General features: G+C 41.0%; 1 protein-coding gene across 2 annotated transcripts in view; it reads right to left on the bottom strand.

Annotated features, from left to right (window-relative positions):
• Positions 1-11,682, bottom strand: part of SYT9 (synaptotagmin 9) — a 107,727-nt gene that overhangs the window by 2,929 nt on the left and 93,116 nt on the right. The window contains exons 5-7 of one of the 2 annotated variants that reach the window (XM_018559724.1): positions 7,663-7,834; positions 4,693-4,822; positions 1,049-1,126 (exon numbers count right to left, since the gene is read on the bottom strand). In XM_018559724.1, the coding sequence (XP_018415226.1) occupies positions 1,049-1,126; positions 4,693-4,822; positions 7,663-7,834 (380 nt within the window). The remainder of the gene's footprint in view (positions 1-1,048; positions 1,127-4,692; positions 4,823-7,662; positions 7,835-11,682) is intronic. The other variant, XM_018559725.1, reaches the window with a different exon arrangement.

Here is an 11,682-nt window from a genome sequence, read left to right as displayed (position 1 = left end):
CCCCCCCCCCCCCCACATGCATGCCAACATACAAACACTTATTTACTGTGTATAGAGACATACAGATGAAGAATAACCTTTTGTGTACTTGAGTTATACAGCAAACATGCCCTTTACTTCCTTTTCAATTTGGCATAATGTATATTGACATTTTGCAGGGAATGGGATAAAAATGAAAAACAAAAACAATAATATGTTGCATTGAGATAAAATACATTGGAAAAGAGACTGTTTAGACAATATGTAACTTGAAAGTCCACTCCTGCTTAAGTACTGTTGGTTGGTCTCTGTGTCAGGCACAAACAACAAAGTATCTCTGTAGTTTCCTGAGTTCGGTAAGAGACAAGAATGCCACAACAGGCTTAAGGCACTGTTTGGTGCTAACTTAGTTAGCCTAAGTTCACCCAAGCCTGCTCAAAACTCTGACTGCCAGCCCCCCCCCACCCCTCCTAACCCAAATGAGTGACCACTGTTGCAGCAGTAGCATTCTCCAATCCAACCCTTTGCGATGTATAGCTATGGGATGGGGAGAGGGTGGTGGTCAGAGTTTTGAGTGGGTTTGGGCGAACTCAGGTGAACTGCATTTACACCAAGTCCATCCTCATATCTACTGTTTATAAATGATACAGAGTTTAGAATTTAAGCACAATTGCTGTTAATAAGGTTTAATGTGGATACATGTAAAGTTATGGTTTAGGGGGGTTAAAATTACCCAAGCAACATGCAGTCGAGAGAGAATATAATGTACATCATAGACTTAACACCAGTGTGACATGCCAAGCTGCAGCTTCTAAAATTAAGAAGAAACTAAGAAGGACCCTACTTGTATTAAATGAGACCTATATACAGTATATAATCGAGAGTGAGAAATTTCCCTGTGAAAAGAAGAGCAGATAAATTCAGAGGGGACATAAAAGGTCTAAGATATAAGAAAGGCCCAAATGAACTTAACATATTGAACCTTAAAAGCAGCAGCTAAGAAATAGGATCCTTAAGTTGAAAGAAAGAGGTTTAATCACTCGTGAATAAAATATAAAGGGTTACTTAAATTTCTAAAAATACATAGTAGAATGTTGATCCAGGAATTAATCCGATTGCCATTAGGGATCAGGAAGGATTTTTTTCCCTGTTGAAGTAAATTGGACCATGCTTTATAAAGTTTCTTTTTTTTTTTTGCCCTTTGCTGGTTAATTTAGGGCTTCTGAGATTGCTAGATTTTTTTTTATTGTGAGGTTGAATGTAATGGTCTTTCTTTTAAAACTAATTTTGTATTTAGCAATTTAAGAAAATAATTTTACTGCTTATAAATACAAAATCCTATGTTCAGAGCTGCAAATAGATATTTGATTGATTGCTGTGAGCAGCATTACTAATTTATGCTAGTATTTGAGATTAAGTAAGTTAGGAGCAAAAAAGGTTTGGTAATAAAATTGTACTTGTTTGGCTACATATCTATACATTCAAACTACAAGATGGACAACTGGAAATAAAAAAAGAGGAATCTGGGTCAAAAAAAGGGCTTCCCTCTTTAAAAGAGGAGCTGGGAGTGTCAGTAGGTGTCAGAACGGGAGACAATCCTAATGCCTGCCCTAGAAGAGTAAACTGACACAAATGGCTTATGCACATGCAATATATGTCCAAATATGTGTGGACATCTGACCCTCACACTTACAGTATATGAGCTTGTTGGACATCCCATTCCAAAACCATGGCCATTAATATGGAATTGACCCTCCCTTTCCAGTTGTAACAGCCTCAACACTTCAAGGAAGGCTTTCCATAAGATTTTGGAGTGAGTATATGATCGTTTGTGCCCATTCTGCCAAAACAGCACTTGTGAGAACAGGTACTGATGTTGAATGAGAAGACCTGGTTTACAATCACCATCCAATAGGGTTGACATCAAGGCTCTATGTAGGCCACTTCAGTTTCTCCACAAATAACATATGAAACCATGTCTTTATGGAGCTGGCTTTACTCACAGAAGCACAGTAAGGCTGGAACTGAAAAGGGCCTTCCCCAACTGTTGTCACAATGCTGGTAGGGCATAATTGTGTAAAATGCCTTGGTGTGTTGCAGCATTAACAGCAAGCTTCACTGGAAACATCTGAATTCAATCAATTGGAGTGATGGCTACATATTTTTGGCTGCATAGCTTTGGCTGCATAGACACATCTAATGATCAAGTCCATATGTGTTTCAGAATTGATACTGATTATGGGCCACCCTTCACCCCGATAGCTGATATCAGGTACCGATATTCTGTTTACATCCAGCTGCGGAATCTTGCGCTGGCAGCTGAATGTAAGCAGCAGGCAGTCTGCTGATATCAGTTGACCCGTACTGATGGCAGTGAAGTAGAGCCAACAGCCGGCAGCTGAATGTAAACAGCAGGCAGTGGACAGTGCTATAGCCAGTCTGCTACTGGCTATTGCAATTTGAAATAGCCAGAAGCAGGCTGGCTATTGCACTGCACACTGCCTGCTGCTAATCAGCAGGAGAGCAGACCTGAGAGAGAAAGTTCTCTCTCAGCGGGCGGTCGTAGGGGGGCAGAGGCATCAATGAATCTTATGCTGTTTATTTTTTATTCTCACCGGCCTCTATCTAGTCAAATAGAGCCTGCAGCCAATGAGCCAATGTACGTACATAGATTTTCCAACCGACTCCTTCGATCAGCTAAATGAGGAATGACGGCTGAAAGGGTGCTAGCAGCGGCACCCACTTTTCGAAATTTCGGACGGTTCCTCGAGAACTAGACAAAATTTGCACAGTGTGTGGCCACGTTTTTATCGGTAATATTGGTAAATTTAACCAATATCGATAATTAGAAAACTAGTGAATATCAGTCGATCCCTAGTATGGGGGCATTTGGGAGAACAAGGTCCATCAGCTAGTAATTGATAGTCCTGCGTAGGTTACAATGCCAACAAATTGTAGGTAACACAGAAATTTTCATTCACTGTGGCTGGATGGAGGATGGAGGTGTGGAAGAGCTAAACTAAACTGAACCTGTTGCTTTGTTCTGTTTGGGCAAAGCAGAAGTTCAGTTTAAAGTAACATGGCATCAATTAGACTGTACAGCAAGAACTTTCTCATGAAAAAAATTATTTGATATTATATCAACCAGTTTTCTAAAAACACATCTCTAAAAATAACTAGGGAGTGAACGTTATATTGCTTGGAGACAGGGATTGTCTTCACTTAATTTTAATTAGGAGGCTGTGAAATTGATTCAGACTTAAACACCTTGGGCTCTGCTTTCAGCGATACAAAGCTTAAATGCGCTGGGCATAGTTTAACTATTGTCAACATATAATAAAATTTTAGTGCATTTACATTTTCTTTTTTTCAGCTTTTTTACTTACTTTATTATCTGCTTATGATACTATGTGTGGAATGCAAGACAAATCATCTTCAACTCTAACTCTACTCTAATTAAGTTGCACATTTTGGGTGGAATGACACAGGCTTCCATTCCCTGCCAGGTCTACACTGCTAAGAAGGGATATCTGCCCCACTCTATTTAGAAATCCCAAAGCTGAACAAAAGAAAGGGATTGGAAAAATCATCACTTTAATACTATCGGATATTTTATTGAAGATCTAGCTACATCCGGCACATTTTGGGAATGCATGTCACCTTCTTCAGGGCTGATTGATGTATGTGTAACAGATGAAGATAACACTTGTAACAAAACATCATTTTGGCAGCAATCCAGTAGGGACCAATGTAATGGCTGATTAGCTTTTCTGAAGTGACCACTCTGCTGAGGAACACAATACTTGTAAGTGCTTGCTTAATGATCTACAAAGATGGCTGTGACTACCGTTTGGATACATTCCCACCCCCTGCACAGTAGTGACAAGCTGAGCTAAGCTTTTCTTCTGAGCTACTGCTTTCACTGGCAAAAGTAAACCAGCCACATAATACTATGGAGAGCCATAGAGGGTGGAAGGCACAGAAGTACTATTTCCTCTGACGGACTTTAAATAGCAGTTTTTGGAAAACAAGCTGAAAAACATGTGGCATCCCTGAAAAAAACAGAATGCTTAATTGGCCACAGCCATGCCAAGGAGGGCTAAAACTTCAAAGAGCTAGGGAACCATCGTGGCGGTGGGGAAAGGGGGTGTCCCTGTTAGAGTCCTTGTTGACTATGCCTATCAACTCTCTGTTGCGAAATCTGTACAAAGTCCCCTCAATATTTTGTACAAAAACCTTAACTGTCCCATTTAACCTATGCCTAGATAATATTTGTCAGATAATATCCAACAACAAAGGTAAATTTTCTTCTTCTTCTTTAGTAAACCAAAATGGCCAACTAGTGACTTACACAGAGCAGATGACAGAAAATAAAAAAAATTATTGTAAAAGGAAGAGGAAAGCTGCTTTGTTTTATTCAGAATATACTGTATATCACAACATGCAATGGATAATGTCCAGTATTTGAGTTGCCATTATAACGGGGCTTTGCATGTTCTCCTCATATCCCCACAGACATCTGCACCCTCTGCAGTTATGTTCTAGTGCACACACCAAGGAAAATGCATATTCTTTTAGTTACATCTTATACTCATGACAGACAGACGTGATCTCTGGATACTTTTCCAATGCATAGTTACCAGGTAAACTTATTTTTAGAAATTGTTAGAAGCCGTCCTGAATCCCCATGATGAAAAATTGTGCCAATCTTACCTCTACAAGTGAGTGCCAGTGGGCGATGGGCTTCCTGGGATACGATAGCATTTCGCTCCAGTGTTCCCGGCCTAGGCTCTCTGCATCGTTGCCAACTTGACATACCCCGATGACCTCATTGTGACCTACACTGTGAAAATGTTACATAATGTTTTTTCCGTATGCAGTACATTGAAGCATTTGTTAAAAAAACATTAAAATACGGATTTTAATTTTACAATTTATTTACTATTCATGCACATGCAGGGCCGGCCTTAGGCCTTTAGGCGCCCTGTGCGAGAAAGCTTTACAGCGCCCCTCAGTGGCCACACCCTTTAGTGGCCACGCCCCCGTAACCACACCCATTTCCCCCAATATATGCACCATTTAAAGACTCCTATTTTGTTAAGCCGCAAAGAAACATATTTCATGCAAATACTGTCTTTTAGAACTTGTTTAAAGTGACACTAAAGTCAGGCATTGTACAAAAGGCCATAAAGAGTCTGTAACAGTAACATTTACAATGTATACACGTAAAGGAAGAGTAGGAACCTTGCTCAAGGAATTTTACAATCTGAAAAAGAAGACAGACCCCAAGTTCTAAAACTGACAAAGGGGCTACAAGACTTGGGGAGGAATATTCCCAAGAAAGAGTTAAGATGACACTAAACTCCGGAGTCAAATCTTAAAAATGCATTCAAGCACCTTAACTATTAACATAAATGTATCTTATTTGTGTATCCCTCGGCTGTAGATCCTCAAATCATCTCTGAATTGGTGCTTACACTGTCCTTCCTTTTGGAGGGCGGCTACTTTTGTTCCCCATGGTCCCTGTGTGTGTTGTAAAGTAGACACCACTCCAAGCTCGCTCCTGTGATGGACTACAATCTCAGGTTTAGTTTACTAATTTGTATTGAGGTTGTAGTACTAGTAACTACTTTCAACACACACAGGGACCATGTGAAAAAAGTAGCCACCCTCCAGAAGGAAGGACAGTGTCAGCATGAATTCAGAGATGATTTGACGCTCTACAGCCGGGTGGTACACAAATAAGATTTATTATTTTTTTTATGAAATATTTTTATACTTTACTGTTGGGTGCTCTGGGGAAGTATCAGGGGTCTAAACAGACCCCTCATATTTCCTATTAAAATAGAAAAAGAGATTGAGGACACGAAGTCCTCAATCTCTTTTTCTGCAGCCCCGTTATGAATGAACAGGAATCCTCTATACTGATTGCTCATGTCCATACATAAACTGTGGACATAGTATGATGTCCACAATCATGAATGAACAGGAGGTGGGAACACAGTAAACATTTTATGTCCTCAATTATTTACAAGCAGTCAGCGATCAGCAGTCAGAGAAATCACGGATGCACCGCAATTTGGGCCGAAAGATGGTACCTTTGGCATTTTGCCCAAAGTGCCATTTTCAGCTGATATGTTTCGGTTGTTGAAATTTCGGTGCATCCCTAATTTTTTGAAGATTTAACTTAGTGTCACTTTAAAATTAAAGAACTCATGGTAAAATAGAAAAAGGAGTAGGATACTAAATTGTAAAGATCATATTTACACCCACTTGTTACAATCCAATAAAAAAACTAAATACAGAAGACAAGAAAGGAGAAACTCTAAATGTAGCATTGCGAGACCATCAGTGATATTGTAAAGAAAATGTACAAAAGGTTTTAATAACACATCATATAAAATTATAAAACAAATAATATTCCATAAAAAACATCTTGGGGGCACATATACAAATTCTATGTATATATCACCAATATCATCAAGTGCCTCAAACAGCATAAAAAAAACTATAAAGTCCTTTAACCCCAGTGCTTTCTGAGTCTTCAGGACTAATATTCAGAGAAATTCATATTTCAATAGATGATATATACATGGAGTTTATCATCTTTAAAGACTCTCCCCTGAAACCGCAGAGATGGAAAACATAGATGAGACAATCCCCAAGCATAAAGGGGGGGCTTCCTCCCCACCCTATGCAAAGGGAAGAGCAACAAAGATTCGAGATCCAATAGCGCCCCATAGATGCAGTCACTAACCCACAGCTGGGAAAATATCATCACTGCCATTTTTCCAGATATAGAAGATACAAAGTAATACAGCTCTGCTTTTATTAGTGTATGTCCACCAGAGCTCAGACTGGGTGTGGGGGAGGCATCACAGAGCCACTTTCTCTGCTCACAGTGCTCATGTGCTAAGAAGGGACATGCTTAGGAACAAGAGAGAGCAGGGTGACAGAGAGATGAGCCCATTGGTTTGCAGGTTCACCTTTCATTGTCAAGTCACAGGCTGGGGAAGGGAAGACACCTGCAAATAATTCTTAACTGCAGCAGATAAAAAAATAGGTCTCCTACATTGCCATACAGGGCTGTGCTGGGTGGCAGAGCTGTGTATATCTCAGAACTGGACAGACATACAATCCCTTGGCTGACAATACAGCCCCATACATGTATTTCATAGTGAATGTAGTTGTTTGCCTAGAGTTCAGCTTTAAGGAATGTGCTTAAAAAGGCATTTGTCTCACTGACATTAAAATACCTCCCTGTCCTTGAAAAGCCAAACTATGGAACACTTTGTGGTCCAAGTTAGCTAACATGGGGCAGTGGAATGGTTAAAGCATCCTTTCCTTTTATTCATAGAAAAATAATGACTACAGCCCAGTAATATACATTTTTTTTACAGGTTGTTGGCAAATTGAAAGTATTTGTAATCCAATTTTAACAAATCACATAGCATTAGAATTGCATAATCATGGCAAACACTGCTTGCATTGGATATGCCGCCTGTATTTTCGTGCTGTGTACTACCACCCTAACATTATCCTTGGCTTCACGTAATAACAAATAAAAAGAGAAACCAAAGAAGAAAATGAACATGCTGACTATACATAAAAAGCAGCCTTCACGCTCTTGACTCCCATTAAGTAGACACAGGTAATTGCACTGAATTCATTGTGATATCTCACCGGTCATAATCCATCACTGCTATTAACAAGCTGATCTGATCAATATTCTCTGGCGGCACGTCAAACACAATGGCTTCATTATACACAGGGTTTAATGTGTTCCTCTTTGTTGATGTTTTCCTTTTCTTCAGTCTCCTCCCTTCACACATTATGGACACCTTCACGTAAGGATCTGTAAGGGAAAGGCATACATATTTTAATACTGTATAACCTGCTATGCAAGGCTGCAAAGGGTTTCTAGAGGTTGCTTGGAGGAGTCACAAGACAGAGATGACTGCATGTTTGTAGACCACAGCTGTCCTTTAAAATGGTAGATTGAAGGATCTCTTCATAGATAGCAATTAATATCATACACATTCAGGAATTCGTTGTTGGCAAAGAGAGTAAAGACCAGGGCCGGATTTACTCTCTCTGCTGCCCCAAGGCCAGGTCCCCAATGCGCCCCCCTACCCTTGACCTTGTCTCAAAGTATCACCCTAACCGTCCCCTCCGCTCATCCATTGACCTCCTGCTTTCCAGCTCTCTTGTCCACTCCTCCCATACTCGCCTCCAGGACTTCTCTAGAGTCTCTCCCATCCTCTGGAACTCCTTACCCCAACCTGTCCGTCTATCTCCCACCTTGACTGCCTTTAGGCGTTCCCTAAAGACTCATCTCTTCAGGGAAGCCTATCCCACCTCAACCTAACCACTGAACCTTCACATTCTCACATAATTCATTCCCACAGCTACCACAGCTACCTCATGTATCATTTCCCCCTCCTCTTTTAGATTGTAAGCCCTCAGGGGCAGGGCCCTCCTTACCATCTTGTCTTGAATTGTATTGTAACTGTAATGTCTTCCTTATATTGTAAAGCGCTGCACAAACAGTTGGCGCTATATAAATACTATGTAATAATAATAATAATAATAATAATACCCGCCAAACCTCCCCCTCATGGTGATTGGCAGACCTGCAGGCTGCATACACGTGATCTCGGCGACATTGCAGAGACCACTTATATAAAACAAGCGGCGGCTTCCCCGCTGTACATTTAGTTCTGCTTGCCCAAAACAGGGCTAAATGTAGAAAACAACTACACGCCCGGCGCCTGGAACTGCATGTCCCGGCATCTGGAGATAGGAATTCCGCACCCCTGCTGCCCCTCTACTCCCTGCTGCCCTGGTGAAGACTTATGATTGAGTGCAGTCATTCATGTGTGCATTGGGAACCCTGATTGCTAAATATTGACCGTAAGTTCACCAAAAACATGTCAAGAAAAAGTGGACATCCTCTGTAGTGGAGCAACCAAGGATACCGCCCTTCCCAAATCTACCAGCATACTAACAGTAATGATTTTTCTGTAGGCTCAAATGACTAATGTCCTTTTACACAGGCTCCTCCCTTTTTATTAGTGACAACGTGATATTATTTGCAGAAACTGAAACCAGAATGAGCCATTGGGTGGAGGGTGATGTTTATACACAGATGCTGTCATTAGACTGCAATTTAAAATTGGAAAGGTTCTTCTTAGACCCGTTATACCTTGCTGGTCTTAGCAGAGACTGACAGGTACCTTAGGAAAAATACAGCTTTGCCAATGTAGCAGGATGGAGACCAGGCCAATAGACCCTTGCTGCACCAGGGGTCACAGAATAGAAGCTACCACACCTTCTATTTGTGTGCTTGGGAACACCAATGACTGCCCATCACAGCATGGTTTTTTAAAAGCCTTCTCACACAGAAAAATGTGTGGAGGTTATTGGCATCACAGGCACAAAATTATGCTACATGTGAGATTATGTTGTCATTGCCCCTGGGCCTAGAAATAACTGGAATGCTCAGAAGCTTAGGTGCAAAGCCATTAAAGGACATATTCACCAAAGGGTCCCTGTGCAAGAACAATATTTGGACCTCCCGATTCAACTACTGTCCATTTACAGATATTTATCTAATGCAGATAGACAGACAAAAGCAAATGCATTTGTGATACCCTGAAATCTCAAGGTCCATAATGTCCAACAGGGTTCAGTCAGTGAACACTCCCTTCACTGCTACCCCAAATGGTTTCAAGAGAAAATGGAAGAAGCATTCTGCATCTTTCATTGTCAGCAGGGAGTGAAGTAGGTACTCACTGCACAACACCAATTGGATGTTATTGAACAGGAGAATGAGGCATCATGATGAATACCACTTGCTCACCTGCTCTAAAAGCGATCAATGTCCAGGACTATGTGGTAGCTGAAAGGGGTCCAAGCACCTGTCTAGCTTACAACTTGCACTAATTGGTCCCTAAATCCAAAAGGGCCCTTGTGCAGTTACACGGTCTGCACAAATAGTATGTCTGCCTTTACATAAAGCCCTCATAACAGTAGTATCCATTAATAATGCAAAATCAGATTCAATTTGAAAGAGGCAGGGCCACAGCTAGTATACTGTAAGTACCTCAACAATGCAAAGACACTAGCCTGAATTCTTGTTTTTACCATGAGTACCAGAGAAGTATTTGACTAGCTTAGAAACCCACTCGAGGGCATAAACCATAAACAACTGTAGAAATGCTGCAAAAGTAACAACTGCCAAATAAAGCTGCGATGACCAATAACTCTAAGAAAGGAAGGGCATGGAACTTGTTTGATGGCTACACTTATTCCAAAGTCAGTGCATGCAGTCCGGTGCATACATTACACTGCACTACACATGGGCCTACCCCCCACAAACCACAGCCCCAACCAGACTTCCATTGAACTAAATTTTAAAGATGCCTGCAAGGAACCCTGCTGAGAGCCAGCTTAACTTCAATATTTCCATGTTGCAGAGTGTGTGCATAAGCTTATAGGTCACACAAGGAAAAAAAAAAGACACTGCACATTGTGATGTTATCAAACCACAACCCTCAAAAGCACAACTAGGCCTGTTGGACCTGCTAAGGCCTGGATCATTGTAAATCATTCATGTCCATTTATTTTACAGAGTCAGTAATAACTGTGGGCTTTACATCTACTGTAAAGCAGCCAATCCCAACCAGGGTTCTGTAAAACTCTAGGGTTCCTTTTGAGGTTGCTAGGGGTTCCTTGAGCAATGGATGATTGACCTCCTATCTGATGATGCTTGCATAATTTCCGGGTTCACCGCTACTTCTCAGATCTTTTTAGCTGTCTGTTAGAACGGTATTGTGACCACTGCTGTAAGGTGGCACTCTTTCAATTGACAACCAATGTAGGGGGCATTCTTCCCCCTGCCCCCCCCCCCCCATTTAATTAATTTTAGCAGGGCTTCCCTGAGACCTGAAATGATTAAATGGGTTCCTCTGGGGTAGAAAGATTGATAAAGCCTGGTGTGGAGTGTGCTCAGATAAGGCTACAGTCTGTAAAGTGGAGCCCCCAGGTTCCAAATACATGCTGTACCCCAAAGGTTTCCCATTGCCCCACACCTTTTAGCACAAATTGTGTAGGCAAAGGGCACAACCGTGCCACACCTCCGGTTATGTGAACCATGATGATTTACTTTCAACTGGTTAAATTTACAAGTTCTTTCTTATTCGCCATTACTACTCCTTCACACCGGCTTTCAAAATAACAAATGGACCAGGTAAAGGGGGCCAGAGAGGTTCGGTTCTGAAAGAGGCAAAAGTGCCTCTAAATAAGGGACAATTGCTAGCCATGCAAATATGAAATAATCCATTATGATTGCTTTTTCCCACTGGTTTTATAGCTCGAATGACACTAAGTCATTAAATGATATTATGTGCAATAAAAGTAAGTGTTCTTCTAAGCTTCCTTCCTTTCCCAATATTCTTGCTCAAACGGCAGTTAAAACCCTTTTAGTATTTTGAAAAAAAATGCCTGTTTTACCTTTATAAGTTGAACTCAAGCAGCCAATAATGTAAAGTGGCAGTTATTGTTCATAAATTACTGGTTGTTTCTATTTCTGGCAAGAATAAGATCAACTACTGGCATTTCATCAAGTTCTACGAAAGTGCAAGTTCACTTTCTGTCTGTAACAGTTCTTTCTATCTGTAACACATTTCCTGCCTGGCCAAC

This window comes from Nanorana parkeri, unplaced genomic scaffold, assembly GCF_000935625.1.
Source record: "Nanorana parkeri isolate BGI_ZX_2015 unplaced genomic scaffold, ASM93562v1 scaffold414, whole genome shotgun sequence".
Classification (NCBI taxonomy): Eukaryota; Metazoa; Chordata; class Amphibia; order Anura; family Dicroglossidae; genus Nanorana; species Nanorana parkeri.
The sequence above is the reverse complement of the archived record's forward strand: the minus strand, read 5'-3'. Positions and strand labels throughout refer to the sequence as shown.